The sequence below is a fragment of the Microcaecilia unicolor genome, chromosome 1 (assembly GCF_901765095.1).
Source record: "Microcaecilia unicolor chromosome 1, aMicUni1.1, whole genome shotgun sequence".
Taxonomy (NCBI): domain Eukaryota; kingdom Metazoa; phylum Chordata; class Amphibia; order Gymnophiona; family Siphonopidae; genus Microcaecilia; species Microcaecilia unicolor.
In genome coordinates this window covers 603,818,740-603,836,237 of record NC_044031.1, presented here as the reverse complement: position 1 = coordinate 603,836,237, position 17,498 = coordinate 603,818,740, and the positions used below count along the sequence as shown (strand labels likewise).

Below are 17,498 nucleotides of genomic sequence, written 5' to 3'. Positions count from 1 at the left end.
AGGGGGCGGATAACAGCTGAGGGGACGGCGGCGCAGGTAGTAATGCATGCATTACCATCCTCGGGCAGGCCACTCACGTCGGAGGGGAAGCCGAGTTCAGAGGGGGGCGGGTGCATCAACACAGGAGGCGGCAGTGGGGGTGGAGCAGAAGATGGATGGGACTGGGAAGGGTGGTGAGCAGAGGGAAGGAGCAGTAGATGGATGAGACTGGGAGAGGTGGGACAGAGGGAAGGAGAAGGAGATGGATGGGACTGAGGGGTGGGAGAGGAGAAGAAGCAGGATGTGAAAATAGGGATATGAGAAGAAGGGCAGGAAAAGGGGATGATGTAGGGAAAGGTTGAGAAATAATGTGAATGACCTAGAAGACAGGAAAGAGGGTAAGAGTCATTGAAAATGGATTGGGGTACTGATGAGGGGTATAGGAGAAGGGGATGAGTTTCTGAAGGGAGTTGAGTTAGGGTAGAAAGAGGTTAAAAAGATGGTGAAAGAGAAGCTATGGGACATGGGGTATAGGGTAACAGACAGAAGAGTGGCCTTGAAGGCAAGGGAGGGAAGGAGACATGAATGGAGCTGGGACCGATAGGGTGATGAGATGCAGTGGAGGGTAGATGAGGGCAAAGAGAGTGAGTACAGAGGATGGGAATTGGGGACTTATGAAGTGGGTGAAAGATGGAAGAGGAATTTAGGAGACTAGGTAAGGGAGAGATAGAGGGGGGAATGGGAGTGCTGGAAAAGGAATGAGAGGGAGATGGTCAAAGCCAGTAGGTAGACGGACACTAAGGACTAAAGAGAGAGAGAAAAGTGGGGAAAAACATAAAATGAATGATCAGTGGCAGACAGATGCAGAGAAGAACAGGAAGAAGACAAGAGAAGAGCAAGGAAATGGAAAAGCCAACCTGGAAAAGAATTTAGGAGAAGACTTACACATGAAAAGTGGAAAAGAGACTGGGACCAGCCCAACTAGAAAAATAGAATGCTCAGACAACAAAGGTAGAAAACAAAACATTCTTTTTATTTAATGCTTTTTAAGGACTAAGATGTGCCTGCTTTGTGAAATGTACATGTTTTTCGTATTGTATTTTGCAGAGTACAGGAGAAAATACGTTTCTGTTTCTCTTTTACCAGTATTTGCACTGCTTACAGAGTCTGGCTTTCTTGACGAGATCTCTATTTCAGTTTTTGTGGGCATGTTTTTTGTGGTTCCCTATTTTGTATCACATGAGGGTCTGTCCATGTTCTGCATATGTGACTGAGGTGACAGATTCTGCTAGCATGTAGTGTTTTGTGTAGGAATGTTCCATTTTCCAGTAACAGGTATATTGGTGCTCTAGGGTCCAGTGTCTTTTCATAGGTGGGTTAGGGCTCTTGTGTGTTAAGTTTTCTGTATAGATTTTGAGTGTCTTTTTGTAGGGTTTTGTGTTATTTCATAAAGTGTCTGGCCCTATTGTTTTTGATATGCTGGCTTCATATTCAGCATTTTCTGGTGCGTGTGTGTGTTTGTTTTTTTTAATAGCCTTAATGAATATGTATGAGATGTACATATGCAAATGTGCCAAGCCACACCCTTTGCCCCCCAAAATGAAACAGTCAAACTATGCCTATATCTGGTGCCTATTTTACAAAAGTCTGCTCCCCCAGACATCAAGACCTAGCTACGCCTCTGGCTGACACCCATAGTTGATCTTTGTCCAGCAGAGTGAATATTGGCAGTGTACAGAGAATTATGGTTAAGACCCATATCTTATGGGAACATCTCAAAACAAGGATTTTTAAATGTGTTTTTTTCCAGTTGTTGAAACTAAAGCCATGGGCTGTGTTGAGCAGCACTTATTGCAGAGTATGAAATGTGGCATGGTTATTTAGAGGATAACAAGTACTGAAAGATTTGCAACAGAGTGGACACCCTGGAGGGAATAAACCATATAAGTGATCTACAAAAATATTGAAGCATGGAGTTAAGCTTGGAGTTAAACTTTAATGCAAAGAAGTGCAGAGTGCTGCATTTTTGTTTTGCAGATATCCAGAAAAGCTGTATAGGACATACAGAGAGAGACACTGATGCACATGGACCAGGAGAGAGGGACCTTGAGGTGATAATGTCTGAAGATTTCAAGGTGGAAAAACAACATGACAAGGCAGTATCCGAAGCCAGAAGGATGCTAGGCTAGGAAGGGGTGCCCATGATCCCTTGTTTTGTTGTATAACCACTGGGAGTTAGTTTTGTTTCTGCAGCCCAAAGGAATAGGAACAGAGGCCTGCTCTGTCCTACTAGTCCAGGGGTCCTCGAGTGGAGGGGGATCTACTTGGGTAGGAAAAGTCTAACTTGCTGTTAGAAAAGAAGGGAGCAGGGCTAAGCAAACAAGGATCTTCAAAGGATCAGATCGATGGGGGCAAGCTTGGGGAGGTGGGATTGACCTCCACAGCCATGCTACTGGTCTTCTGATAGCACGGCTGCACCTACTGCCACCTCTTAAAGTGGGCAGTAAGTGCAACCATGTATTGGCAGTTGTCATACAGCATGCAGTACTGCTCTGCATGCTAGCTGTCACAATAGGCCACTCCTTTCCACCTCCAGACCTGCCAAGTCTCCCGCATGGAGCGGGAGACTCCCGCTTTTATTTATTTTATTATTAGGATTTATTTACCGCCTTTTTGAAGGAATTCACTCAAGGCGGTGTACAGTAAAAATAGATCAAACATAAGCAATAGGCAATTAGAGCAGTAAAAGTATTCAAGTAACACTACAAAATATGGTATGGTATGCTACTTACAATGACAACACAATATGTAGAAGAACATTATAATTGGTAGTGAAGGGTAAGGCAAAGTTGTAACATATAGATGAGTAAGAAAGTAGGAAGAATTTGAAAGTAAGGTGACTGATTTGAAGAAAGTTGCACATGAGGTCAGAGAGATGGTTAAATATTATCTCAGGCTAGGAGTGGATAAACATGTCCCACTGCAGTATGTGCAGCCCGAGTCAATCCTTGTGTGTGTGAGTGAGACTAACAAGTTAGATACTTCTTCCATTAAAGGCTTGGTTGAAGAGCCAAGCTTTCACTTGCTTCCTGAAGTAGAGATTGTCTTGTGTTAAGCGGAGCCTTTCAGGCAATGCATTCCAGAGTGTGGGGGCTACTCCAGAGAAGGCTCGCTTGTGGGTATCACATTGTGTAAAGTCTTTTGGAGAGGGTGTAGTTAGTGAAAGTCCTTGGGAGGACCTTAGTGTCCTTGGCAGTGTGTGGAGGATCATCATATTCTTCAGATACTCTGGGCCATTTCCTTTCATGGCCTTGAAGATCAGACATAGAGTTTTAAATTTAGCCATGTATTGTACTGAAGTTTTTGCAAAAATGGTTTGATGTGGCCACGTCGCTTTCAACCTTCTATGAGTCTTGCTGCTGCATTCTGAATCAAATGGAGCTGGTGCAGGCCCTTTGTAGTCAGACCATTGTATAGTGCATTGTAGTAATCCAGTCTTGATGTTACCATGCATGGCATGCACAACTGGGATAAGATTTACCTTCTCGATGTAAGGAGAGAGGCAGCATAGCTATCACAAATAGTAGAAACAGCTCTTGAAGGTTGCTTGGTTTTGGGGAATCAGAGTAAGTGTTGAATCTAACTGTATTCCAAGGTTCCTGACATGTGGTTTGAGGGGGAGTTCTTACTTCCCAAAAGGGATTTTGATGTCAGGTATGTATCCACTTGTGATAGGGACCCAGAGAAGCTCAGTTTTACTTGGGTTCAGGCAAAGTTTGTTGTGTTTAGTCCATTCTTGAATTGATGTTAGACAAGTAATCAGTTTATTCAAGGCTGTAGGTAAGTCAGGTTCAATGGGTATGAGTAGCTGCACATCATCCACATAGATGTAGAACTGAGTGTCCATTGACCGAATCAGCTCAGCTAGTGGCTTGAGGTAGATATTGAACAGAATAGGTGACAGTATCAATCCTTGTGGTACCCCGCAGGTCAGTGCTTATGGTGGTGATGAGTTGCTGCTAATCATTATGGATTGTTGCCTGTCTGATAGATAGGATCTGAACCAGGCAAGTACTGTACCATTGATACCTGTTTCTGTCAGTCATGCTAGCAAGATATCATGATCCACAGTGTCAAAAGCTGCTGAGAAATCTAGCAGTACTAACATCGAGGTGAATCCCTTGTCTCGGTTTCTGTGAAGATCATCTAGCAGGGATACGAGGACCATTTCTGTTCCATAACCGGGTCTGAATCCAGATTGACATGGATCTAGCCAGTTACTCTTTTCTAGCCATTCATTAAGTTGAACACAGACTGCTTGTTCTGAGTTTCCCTAGAAACAGGATGTTGGATACTGGCCTGTAACTTTCAAGTTTGTCCTGGTCAAGGTTGTTTTTCTTCGGCAGAGGGCGAACCACTGCCCTTTTTAATGCTGTTGATAGTTGCCCATTAGAGAGAAAGGTGTTCACAATTTTTGTGGCGTCTTCTATAAGGCCCATACTTGCCTGCTGCACTATCTTTGATGGGCAGGGATCGAGGGAGCAGGTAGTTGGTCGAAGGTCTCTTAGGAGTTTGTCAAGGCTCTCCTCTGTCATTAGATTAAAAGTGTTCCATCTGTCTCTGTTAGGAAGGGGCGAGTTTGTGCACCCCTGGTTGACTGGTTGGGCACTGGGTGGGATTGCCTGTAAATCCTGGAGGAGACTTTTAATTTTGTTGGCAAAGTATGCAGCAAAATCATTGCAGTTCAGTTTAGACTGGTGAGGCTGGTTTTGTTGTGGGGGTTGCAGTAGGCTGTTTACTATACTGAACAGCTGTTTGGTTGAATTGGCAGCCTGTGCAATGCATTGAGAGAAATACTATTTTTTGGTTGCTGTTAAGGCTTGGCAGCACTTTGCCATGTGCTTCCTGCAGTTTAGCTTGTCTTCATCCAGGTGAGATTTGCGCCATCTCCTTTCCAGTTTTCGTCCTTCGCGTTTAAGGATCCGAAGTTCTGGAGAAAACCAAGGTGAGCGTTTGTGAGTGGGGCATAAGACCTTTTTTAGTGGTGCTGTTTTCTCTAAGGTCTTGACTAAATGTGTATTCCAGATGTCAACTTGTTCTGACACTGTTGACTTTTCATCTGCATGTGGATAGTCCAAGGCTTCTAGGAAATTCTCAGCGGTCACCTTTTTTTTTGTGTCTGATCTCCTTCCAAACTCTGGGAGGTGCCATTTGTTTCAGGTGGTCACTTAGGGAAAATTTAATTAGAAAATGGTCTGACCATGATAGGGGTGTTATTTCAATACTGTTATCCCAGAATTCTGGGTTATCCACCCCTTTGTAGAATACCAAGTCTAGTATGTGACCCTTTTCATGGGTTGGAGAATTGATCACCTGTGTAAATCCTAGTGCTGTCATCATGTCCAGAAAGGCAGCTGTGGTGATATCTGGGGTTTTGATGTGTAGATTGAAGTCTCCCTTGATCACCAGCCTAGGGTAATTCAGGGTCACTTGAGTAATCAGGTCTAGGAGTTCTTGTACAGATAATGTGTTGTTACGAGGTGCTCTGTAAATCATGAGCAGCCAGATTGGCTTCTCCTCTTCAAGTTGGATTAAAAGAGATTCTGATCCATGTAGCTGGGGGATGGATATTCTGCGCAGTTTGATTGTGTCCCGAATCAATACTGCTACCCCTCCACCCTGTTTTCCTGGTCTTAGTTGATGTTGAAACCTGTTGGGCATAGTTCAGCTAGTGGTAAATCCCCACTTTCATCTAGCCAGGTTTCACTTATTCCTAGGATGTCAAGATGCTGTTCATTTATGGCATCATGGATCACTGAGGATTTCTTTGCAGCTGATCTGGCATTCACCAGTCCTATAGTTCCCAAGGGTGGTCTGGGGGTGCTGTGGGTAGCTTTGGTGCGACAATGAGGTGATCTTTTAAGTACTGTTATGTAGGTGTTTGACCTCTTGCACTTTTACCTTCTCTTTGGTTTGTGGGGGTTATGGTTTCCTCTCCCACACACCACTGGGTGGCACTGCAATCCACTCTTTGGAGTACACCCTGTAGATCAGCAGTCTTCCTAGTTGGCAATGCAGGGTTAAGCCTTTAATAGCTGAAAGAACAGACCTTTTAAAGTTGTAAATTCAGACCAGGCCTGTGAGATCAAAGTCTTCCATCAAATAGAGAAACAAATGGCTGCACTTAGCACTTCTATGTGAAATTCTTGGAGACAGTACATAGGTTTCCTTTAGTTTTAAGGAATCTAAAAGATTCTGAGTTATAGAAGTAGATTATGTAGTTAAAATAATTTTTTTTAACTCACGGATTGCAGGACTGAACTTTAGAGTTTCTGGTTCTGATATCCTTGGATGGTCCAATTGATGCAGGTTGCTGTAGGCTTTTTCTGTATTGTCCCAGAGGAAGGATAGATGTAAATAAGGATCCAGCTCCAATCTCAGGGCATGAGGAGAGTTATTTAGGGGAGATAAAATTTCCTTTCTCCAGCGAAAAATAAATGGAAGAAGTTCCAAGTAAAATTGAGGACTGGTGCCTGAACACAGACTGAGCAGAAGTCAGTAAAAGTTTGGGTTGTAAATAAGCAGAAAATGTAGTTAAGTAATCTAAGTTACAGAGCCTGATGTGAACCCAGCCAGCCCAGCCCATATAAAACATTTTGCGGGTCATCTCCCGCACTCCACCAAAGCAGGAAAGTCTCCCGCTGATAGGGGTGGTCCTGTGAGGCACTGAATCTGCCACACTCATCCAGCATCTTTCCCTTCCCTTCCTGCTGCAACTCCCCCCCCCCCCCCCCCCCCCCCCACCGGACTGGCATCTCCTCTTTTCCTTCTTTCTTCCCTCAACCCTCTTACCCTGAGTGCTATCTTTAATTTATTTCAAAACTTGCCGGGTGGTGGCAGCGATTCACAGGCGCTTCCCTGCCTCTAGCCTGACATTCTCTCTCTACTGCGGTGGCCCGCCCTCTCTGAGGTAACTTCCTGTTTCCGCTGGGGCGAGCCGCACATCAGAGAGAGAAGATGTCAGGCCAGCTGCAGGGCAGCGCCTGTGAATTGCTGCCGCCACCCGGCAAGTTTTAAAACAAATTAAAGGTAGACGGGGGAAGAAGGTTGTGGGATGAAGAGGGGAGAAATAACAATTGAATATCACTAAAACAGCTTAAAAAGTTATTGCAGCTGGTAGAGAAACAGCAGTTATAAATTGTATTTTGTGGTCATTTTTCTGCACTGTTCTATACAATACAGATGGCCAAATCTCAATGGGGATATCCTGTTTCTTGATGGGTTCATCTTAACTGTTGTTGTAATCTGCCTTGGGAAGCCTGGTGTTATAAAGATGGAATATACTGAAATTAAATGGAAGTAAAATTAAACTCTCCTTTCATTGGGGTACATGGAATCACATCTGCATCTGTTTTGTTGAAGTTTACATTTTAGATTCACAAATTATTCTGTTTTGAACATGTTTCAGGGACAAGTGGTTTTATAAGTCAAAATAAAAATAAATATTTTGTTTCATGCAGATCTCTTATGTTTAAACATAACTAAATGTGCTATAAGCCCCTAATGCAGTCCACTGGTTTTCTTACATTTTGTTTTTGTGATGACTTATACTGTACCAGAACTGAAAACTCTTATCTCTGTGTGGTTGATAATAAACCAGTGTCACAATTTTGGAGTGGGCTTAAGCTCAAAGTGAGGGGGCATTATGTCCTTGAGGGGAATAGATGCTGGATAGGGGATGTAATAGAGTGTACTGCTATGGATTTACACAGCCTACTTCACTAACGCAGACTGCTCAGTAATTACTGTGGATTCTTTTGGATTCGTATTAGGTAAATGAGACCTTTATTAGAGGTGGTAAAATCTACAATGATTAAGATATATACACACGATTAGCTATATAACTAAAAAGAAACAATACCTATTTATAAACAATCATTACATCACTGGTCTCTACATCTAAGCAATGCTAAGAGTTCCTAGACCAGGAAAAGAAGCAATAATACACTATAAACAATCATCACTGGGCCTTACATCAACCAGGCTCTTATCAGCTGAGGGGGCCCTGTTCACAGCGAAAGCCAGGAGTTTCTTTGACCAGGAAACATGGTTCTCTGCGCAGTTTGTACATTACAGATGAGCTCCCAATTTCACTGAAATAAACTCCCCTTTTTATTAGGCTTAGAACTCATGTTCAGAGCTAAGGAAAATTAACAGAATGCTTGAGAAACAAGCCATTCTGTGGGAATGTGGTCACATGTTTTCCAGTCCAGGTGGCCAATCTGAACTCAAAAACAAGCTCCATCCCCTTCTTCACATACCAAATTAATTAGAGCTGTGTCTTATCTTCTACATTCCAACTTACTTTCACACAAAGTTAAGCAATCATTTTTAAACAGAATTACTTCTAATCAAGAATACAAGACCCCAAGTGCACTGGTCGGTCAAGGCAGAGTTGAAAAACAATCTTTAAAATTCACTTTTATTACATAGAGTGAACTGAAACTCTCTCTCTTACCCATCCCTGCTATCACTGGTGTAAATAAAATATTTTCTAAAATGGCCATGGGACCGAGGTGTGCCAGAGGGCAGAACCATGAGGTACAGTAGGCAGAGCCAAGGAAGAGTGGGGCAGGTCAGGGGCATGTACTAAAAATCTTCCTCTCAAAAATCGGGACCCCTTGGCAGCTCTGCACTCCTGTTATGCCCACTCACTATCCCTACCCACATTAAGGAGCTTACACAGGCCTTTTACCATATTGACTGGTTTTAGTGCGCAGTAGGCATTAGTGCAGGTCTGAGCTCATGTCTACGCAGTAAAATCTGCACTAGCTGCTTAACATCGCTTTGTAAAAGGGCTCCTGTTTTGTTGTGAACAATAGCTATTATTGAAGACGCTACTGGCTCCACAAGAGCTAATTTTAAAGTGTCTTTACTAATGTTTCCTTCCTGATCAACTGCTAAGCAGTTAGAGAGAGCTATGCATCTCTGTATTCAAGTACTAAAATCACATGCTCAGTTGAATCCCAGCATTTAAGATTCATAAAGACAATGCTCAGCAGATGCCCTCTGTCTGAATTCAGTTTGCAACTGCAAGTCATTTTTATTTGTCTTTGCTTGTTGAAATTAAATATACCACCACAAGATGTAGAACCTTGCAGAATAGGCCAGAATGATTATTTATTTATTTGTAGCATTTGTATCCCACATTTTCCCACCTATTTGCAGGCTCAATGTGGCTTACATTTGCCGTAGTGGTGATTGCCATTTCCGGTCTACAGACTCTAAGTAACATAAGAGACTTCTCTTAACATCCAAAAATCTCAAAGTATATTCTGAACCACACTCCTTTTTACGAAAGGATGGTAAGTAGAGTGGCTGATTGAGGTGAAAAGAGGATACTATCTTAGGAAGGAAAGAACTAATCGAATTGTCACCCCCACTTCAGAGAATCATAAAGCTTTAATTTCTGACAATCTTCTGGCAGAAGACATGGCTTCTATTTTCAAAGTTATATCTTTAATAGCAGCTTTAAAGAGGGGTTCAAATGATGACTTTTGAAGAGCTGAAGTACTAAATTAAGACTCCAATCTGGACATTTTTAAGAGGAGAGCACAAATGATTGACCCCTTTAAGGAAACATACAATTTCAGGATGAGCCATCAGAGAAGTACGCCCAATATGCCCTCTAAAAGAGGCCAGAGCTGCTACTTGTACTTTAAGGGAATTAAGAGCCAAACCCTTTTTAAACCCCTCCTGGAGAAAGGCTAAGATCTGCACCAAGGCAGCTGCAGCAGGAGAAATGTTTCTTTCTTTAGACCAACTTTTAAACGTTCTCCATTCTCTGGCATAAGCCAGATTTTCATTGAAGCCCGGGACAGGGAACCAGTTGTGCATCACAGCTATTTTACTGCACGTCACTTAACAGACTGGGTCCCCAACAAGACTAACCTTCATCAATCATCGCTACCAAACTACATCAAGATAAGTAGCATAACCGACACCCACTTGAAACTCAGTTGTTGCTAATATTTGAGCACAGTATTGATACAGGAACAAACGTTTGAAACAACCTGTTATAACAGCATAGGAAGGTAGGAGACAGGGGTGCTATGATGTTAAATCGGGTATGAAGCAGCCTTGTACTGCAAGTTAGTCCAGCGGGACATACCCAGTCACTGAGCACCATTAGCATTTTTTTAAAAAGAAAAAAATATTGCACTGCATTATAGGAATTTTGGGGTTTTTTTTGGTAGAAATCAGTTAAAATTTAATGCCAAGAAGTGCAGAGTGATGCATTTGGGGTGTAGAAACCCAAAAGAGAGATACTGAATAGGAGGGGAGATATTAGTAAGCTCGACTAAGGAGAGAAACCTTGGGGTGTTGCTGTGAGAGGATATGAAGGTGAAAAAACAATGTGACAAGGCCATGGCCATGGCCAGAAGGATGCTAGGCTGCATAGAGAGGAGTATAACCAGCAGAAGAAAGGAGGTGTTGATGCCCCTCTACAAATCATTGGTGAGGCCCCACTTGGAGTATTGTATTCAGTTTTGGAGGCCATATCTTGCTAAAGATGTAAAAAAACTGGAAGCGGTGCAAAGAAAAGCTACGAAAATGGTATGGGATTTGCGTTGCAAACCGTACGAGGAGAGACTTGCTGACCTGAACATGTATACCTTGGAAGAAAGGAGAAACAGGAGTGGCATGATGCAGTGGCCAGTTTGGGGTGAGCCTGAGCCATAGTGGGTGAATGTGAAATTGTGTGTTCCTTCTCCCCCCAACAGTCCATCATCTGTCCTCTGTTCACTTCGTACCCCTCCCCGCAAACCAGCACAGCCACAAATACACACCCCCCAACCCCAGCTGACACTATACAATCTGGCATCTCTGCATGTCTTTCAACCTCCCTCCAGTATGTTTTAAAACTTCTCTTCACTTTCGGAGGTCACCAGCAGTGATTCACACACACTGCTCGCATTAGCCCCAGAGCCTTCCCTCTGAAGCAACTTCCTGTTTTCCATATAGGCAGGACTGCATTAGCGGGAAGGCTGTGGGTCCAGTGCAAGTAGCATGTGTGAATCGCTGCTCATTGCTGAAGACCTCCAGGAGGGAAGAGAAGTTATAAAAGGTACATATTGGTTCTGTGGTGGTTTTGAGAGACTGTGGGAGATGCTGAATTGTTGGAGGGGCAGGGGAGGAGAGAGAGAGAAGCTAGGAGTCTTCAGCCAGCAGGGCTTGGTGATCCCCCACCAGCCATAACAAGGATGCATTACTGCTAGGTGGGCTCCTGCCCACCTGTGGCCACACAACAGATTCAGAGACATAAGGGAGGAGTTTTGACTTTCATCTCTTTCTAGTGGGAAAAATATCTCTCTTTGCTCATGTGATTCATTGGTCAAATATGAAGAATATTTACCTCACTGTACATAAAGTGCTATAAATACATAAATGTCAATATTCAGCAGGTCAGTCACCACTTAGGGGCCACTTGCTAACAGTACATTCTAATGCCAATAGCATGCAATAATACAATACTGCTCAACCCTCCCCTGGAGACACACCTAACCAGTTGTGTTTTCAGGATTACCATAATGAATATGCATGGAATATATTTGCTTACAATGGGTCTCCTATACATTCAAATCTGTTTCATGCATTTTCATTGTGGAGATCTTGAAAACCCAACTGGATAGATATACAAGAGCTAAGAAGCACAGCAATAATGATATCAGCACACACTGTTAGCAAATGGCCACCTTTAAAATATAAAGGTTTTTTTATATATCTTTTATGTGGATTTTAAGCATCTGCAGTCATATCTTAGAAGTAAGATATCTGCTATCTTTACACAATCTTGGATGAATTTCTTTTAAAATACAGTAAATAAATCCTTAAATTGTGTTTATAGAAATTTATGCAGATAGCCATTTAAAAGTTTGGATTTCCATTTCTCCATTCAGACTTAAATAGAAAAGTTATATGGAAGGCAGCTGAATATTGTTGCTATCTGTGTAACCTATGGCCCCACCCCAGAATGTCTCAGTCCCTCAAGTTATTTGGATAAATGTTGGCTTTATAAAATGACTAGTAAAAAAGGCCCGTTTCCGAAACCAATGAAACGGGCGCTAGCATGTGGCTTTTTGTGTGTGTGTGTGTGTGTGTATGTGTCACAGAGTTATTTTGTGTGTGAGTGTGTGAGGGTGCGGTGTGTGTGCAGGTTGTTGATGTGTCTCTTTTTTTGTTTTGTTTTTTGCTTGGGGGTTGTGGGATATGCTGTGCTGTGCTGGCAAAGTGGGTTGGATTGGTGTGTGGCTTTGAGGGTGTGTTTCTGTTGTATTGTGCGTGTGTGGTTTTGTCTGTCATGGAGGTTTGTGGAGGGGGGTCTTTCTGTTGGTGAAATGTAAATGTGGTTGTAGGGGGGTCGGCCTTTGCTGAGTGGTGGTTTTTTTTTTCCAGGTTTTTTTTTTTGTGTTGTGCTGAGGCAGCAGTGTTGTTTTAGATGGGCGGAAGGTAGAGGAGCACGTTCTTTGTCTGTTGGTATTTTTTGCCGTTTCAGGGCTGCTGTAGGGGAACGCTGGAAGAGAAATGTGCTGTTGGAAGAAGCGCCATCTTTTTCCATTGGGCTGGGGTTCTGGGCATCCTGGAGGTGGGTGACGACTTGCCTGAGGACGGGGATGGTTGTTTTAAGTTGGCGGAAGGGAGAAGAGCACGGTCTCGGGCCGTCGGGGGGTGATCCGGTATGTTTGGTCCATTTCAGGCCGGCTGCAGGGGAATGCTGGAACATTTATGCGCAGCAAGAATCAGCGCCGTCTTTTTCCGGGTGCTCGGGGAATCCCCGAGGTGGGAGACAGCTTGCCTGAGGCTGGGGATGGTTGGGCACGTCCTTGGCCGCTTCGGCAAAAGGGGAAGAGGAAGGGTGTGGGGAGTTACCTGCAGCCGCCTGAGAAACCATGTATTCTTTGTTTGTTTTGTATTATTAGTTTGCATTTCTGTTGAAGAAAGAGTGGATGCCTTTTGAATGATGGAGGTGGTGCGTCGGTGTGCGGTTGTTTCGTTAGTTTGGCAGCCAGTCTCCAGCGATTCCTAGGCAGGGAAGGAGTACTCCTCCCCCTTCCTTGGTCGCTGTTTGCTGCTGGCTGGGTCACGGGTAATCCTTCCAGCTGGGCCGCAGCTTGTCTTGTTCGCCCACGTCCCAGATGGTGACGGGCATGTTGTTTTCCGGCTCCTCTGACTCCATGTCAAGCGATCCTAAATATAATCTGTGCTATAGGCCCTCTGGCACTTTTCAGTACTGGCATTAGGCATTTAAAAATTTCTCCCCCCCCCCCTCCCCCGGTCTATTTTTGCACATACCCACAGCAGGAATATTCTTCTCTCGTTCCAGCGGTGGTTCTGTGCTCTCCGTGCTGCACAGATAATGAGCCATTCTGCTGGGGAATGCTCCTCCCTTATTGTCACGTAGTTTCCTCTGATTGGTCCGTGTTACGTTGCCTAGTGTTGCCTGGGAACGGTGTTGTGATGGTCCTTTGTGTTTCAGAATGTTGAGGGTGTTTTTTCTGATTGGTCCGTCATGTGAGGGCGGGGCAGAGAGACATGGTCAGTGTTGTGGCTTCACCACCATGAATCCATGAACCCTTCAGGGAGTGACTGAGTGACTTCAGAACGTTGTCTTCAGAACGTTGAGGGTGAGTTTTATTATAGTAGACTAATGGGGGCTGCCACTTGCATTATGATTTATTGGCAGACTGTACCTGCACCACCACCACAACTTCTTGACTACCTGACAGAACTTCCCAGTACATGATTCAAAGTCTGGTCATTGTAGGCAAGCAAACTACCGATTGCACCAGAAGGCCCTATGTTGGCTGTATATTAATCTACATAACTGAAATGTGAGCCAGCTACTGAATTTCAAACAAAAGCACTTACGCAGCAAGCACCCGGTGCTGACCAAATAAGCTTTTGAATATCAACCCTATAATTTTTTGTGACTTTAAGAAGTTCCTTTGAAGAATGTCTGCAGTGCAAGCATGCTATAACGTTTTGTTTAAATCTTTAACTAATATAAAATTTCATCTGCAACATACTGCATTGTTTGCCCTATTAAATGCAGCATGCTCTCTGTTCACCAAGTCTGTCTTAATGTAATAAAATGAGTTTGTTTTTTTTTCATACTAGTAGAAGAATATTGAATCCAGATTCCTTTATTAGTTTTCTGTGTCCCAGTGTTTAAAGAGCACCAGTAATTGGCCCCGCTTGTAGTCATGGAGAGAGAGCCAAGTACATATAAGCCTTCCTTCGGCAGGAAACAGGAATTAATGCAGTGTTTCTCATCCTGTGGTTGAAATTTCGCCGTTAAGAAGAGAACACTTAGAGTTGCTTGCCACTGAAAACGTTTTTTAAAATGCAGGTTTTCAAATGTTGTGTCGGAAAAATGGTACAATCAATACTTAAACATTTTTCTTTTGAGAAGAGAGCTGTAAACAGATTGTCGTTTTGTTTTGTTTTTTTCAAAGCTTTTTGAGAGGCTTTGGCAATACTAAAGCATGTTGCAAGAAGTGAGGAAAACTGTAGCATACCAATGTGTCTGCAGTGTTTCTATTTATTTTTATGAAGAATTTAACCTTTACAAGTTGCTGTTTTCTATGATTTATTTGAAAAGTTGGGTCTTATTTCTTTAGAAACCCGATGTGAGGCTTTCCAGAGGCAGCAACGACAGAGAAGACGGCACTCTCCAGGGCCCAGTAAGTGACAGTATGCTAGCTTTTCATCTCATCGTACAACTTCCTGTTTCTCTATAAACTTACCATATAATTAGAGATCATGGGACAGTCAGCTAACTATTTCTTTTATAACATTAAGAAGATTATAAGTTCACAGAGGTTCAGTCTGTGGGGTATGTGACTGTATTTTTAATATGGAACATATTCATATTTCATGTTAGACTTATTTGATAACTATTTGGGTTTGTTTTTTTAAAGGTTTTCTTTAACCCAAAGCTGTTTTTTCCATAAATAGTTTTCAGTTGCTTTTCTTTAGAAAACTGGTATAAAAGTAATGTTTGAAGACTGTCATTGATAGTGTATGTTTTTGACCAGTGCTTTTTAACCAGTGTGTTGTGGCACACTTGCATGTCCTGGAAGAGACCTTGGTGGTAACATCCAGGAGTGTGACTAAACATGGTCTTATGAATAGGGTCGGAGCTAGGGCGGGGTGACTGGGGCATTTTATAGGGCATGTCTGGCACTGTTATTTTAGGAGGAGAAGAGTGTTACATCATTTCATATCATGCAACAGGAGCCCGGGCCAGTGGTAATGCAGAGGGACATGAAAGCAGGGCTTCAGCAAGCTATATGCGGACAGTGTGGCTGCATAGGGTGCAAGGGAAGTGGTAGTACAAGTCTTATTTCCCATCCATTGCATCTTCTGCTTGGCAGCAGCACAGTAGGCAAAGCAGGAGCGTAAGGCAGTGTGTCACATAGGGCGCGTTTCCAGCTCAGGATGGTCCTGCTTTGGACCATGTGCAGAGACTAATTGCAGGGCCTCATTTGTATTACTCAGTAGGGGCTGAAAAGCAGGGCCATGTACAAGAAACACAGTCTCTCAGTAGTGGGGCTGGCCCTACATCAGTTAGGTCTGACACTGTGCATAAGGCTCCATCTCTACTGGACAGTGCCCCAGAGACAAACCCTTTACTTCATTTTCTACCCTTTCCCCCCACAAGTAGCATAAAGAGAACAGGAGGGAAGGGGGCGAGTCAGGAGATGATGGAGCAAAGAGCTACTCTCTCGTCCCTAATTTGCACTGATGAGAAGGGATGTGACTGGAGCAGACAGTACAGAGCAAAGAATCCCTGCTCCTGCCCATTTGTCTTCTGTCCTAGAGGCAAAATGCATCAGTTTGTTGTGCAGGAGGAGCAGAGGAGCTCCTTTTTCTTTTCTTTACCCTGTTGTGTAACCTCAAGCCCCTTTTCTTGCTCTCCCCTTCTGGGAGCTGGGTTTTGCAAGCAGAAACAAGAAAGGAGAGGGCTGGAGCAAAAACAGCCCAAAACCAGAACTGAGATGTCTGAGTGATTTCTGAGAAGAGTAGGCTTTAATTGTTTGGCAACATTTTTCTACTTAAGCTCCATGCTGCCTTGTGTTCTGGAGCAGGTTTGAGAGGACCTTGGAAGTAAGGTAGCAGAAAGAAGGGATGAGAGAGCACTAGGGTAGGAGGTGCTTTGTGTGAAAACATATGGTTAGGAATTACAGGTGCACAAGAGTTGGGAAGGGGTGCAAGAGATATGGTAGATGAGTGTTAGAGTAGATGTGAGAGCTGGTGTGGGAAGATTAAGGCCAGCGTAACAAGCAGGGTAAGCACAGCGGGGGGCATCGATGTTCAAAAAAACTGCCCCCACTTACCTATTCCACAACTGCATCACAGCACTGGCATAGGAGCATGTGCTGTGATCCATCGAAATCATTTTCCGCAGCTGCTGCTTTTACCACCTATCCTGCTTTTAAAAATTGTATGCAGAGCAATGGAAGCATCTCTTTTCACTGCCACGGCTCTTGCCGCCAGTGCTGCATTAGAGATTAAGAACTCTGTTGAAACAGGAAGTAGTTAATCTTTCTAACAAACTAAAATTATAGAAAGAAAGTTCAGAGAAAGAGGATATCTCGAAAGATGCTAAGCATGGTTTGAGAGGAGCAATAACACATGATAGGAAATCTCTCCTTCCATCTAAAACCATAAAACAGAATGATAGTGGTGTGTACTTTGTTATATGACCATTTGTCCTATGACATCAGCATACGTAGAAAACATTAGCATGTGATGCAAGTTCTACCACACTTTTCAGACAAAAATGTAATGGTAGATATGAATCACTTGTTTACTCTTTCTAAAAGACAATGACTAGGGGGCATGCAATGAAGCTACTAAGTAGTAAATTTAAAACAAATCAGAGAAAATATTTATTCACTCAGTGTGTAATTAAGCTCTGAAGTTTGTTGCCAAATAAAGTGGTTAAAGCAGTTAGTTTAGCAGGGTTTTAAAAAAGGTTGAATAATTTCCAGAAGAAAAGGCCATATGCCATTGTTAAGATGGACTTGAAAAAATCCATTGCTTGTTTCTAGGATAAGCAGCATAAAATCTGTTTTACTGTTTTGTGATCTTGCCAGGTTCCTGGATTGGCTACTGTTGGAAACCGTACTGGGCTTGATGGACCTTTGGTCTGTCCCAGTGTGGCAACACTTACGTTCTTAAGAAGACTGGGGCTGTAGGCTGAAAAGGGGGGGAGCCAGGTGGGAAAAGGGGCCTAGGCTAGACTGAAGTGGAGGCTGAAAAGGGGGGGAGAGCAAGTAGTTGAAGGAGCTGAAGCCAGGGATTGAAAAGGGGGGGACTGTTGGGAGAAGGGGCTGGGACTCAGAAATAGCATTGATATAGGGACTAGAAGAAGGTGGCTGAAGATAGGAAAAGAGGGCTGATGCTGGCAGATTGGTAGAGGTAACAGAAATGCTCTGATGCTAGGAACAGAT

The 17,498-nt window shown here is 43.4% G+C and overlaps 1 protein-coding gene across 1 annotated transcript in view; it reads left to right on the top strand.

Annotated features, from left to right (window-relative positions):
* PTK2 (protein tyrosine kinase 2) overlaps positions 1–17,498 on the top strand; it is a 714,868-nt gene that overhangs the window by 598,307 nt on the left and 99,063 nt on the right. Inside the window, 1 exon segment of the mRNA XM_030219604.1 lies at positions 14,661–14,723. Coding sequence (XP_030075464.1) covers positions 14,661–14,723 — 63 coding nt within the window.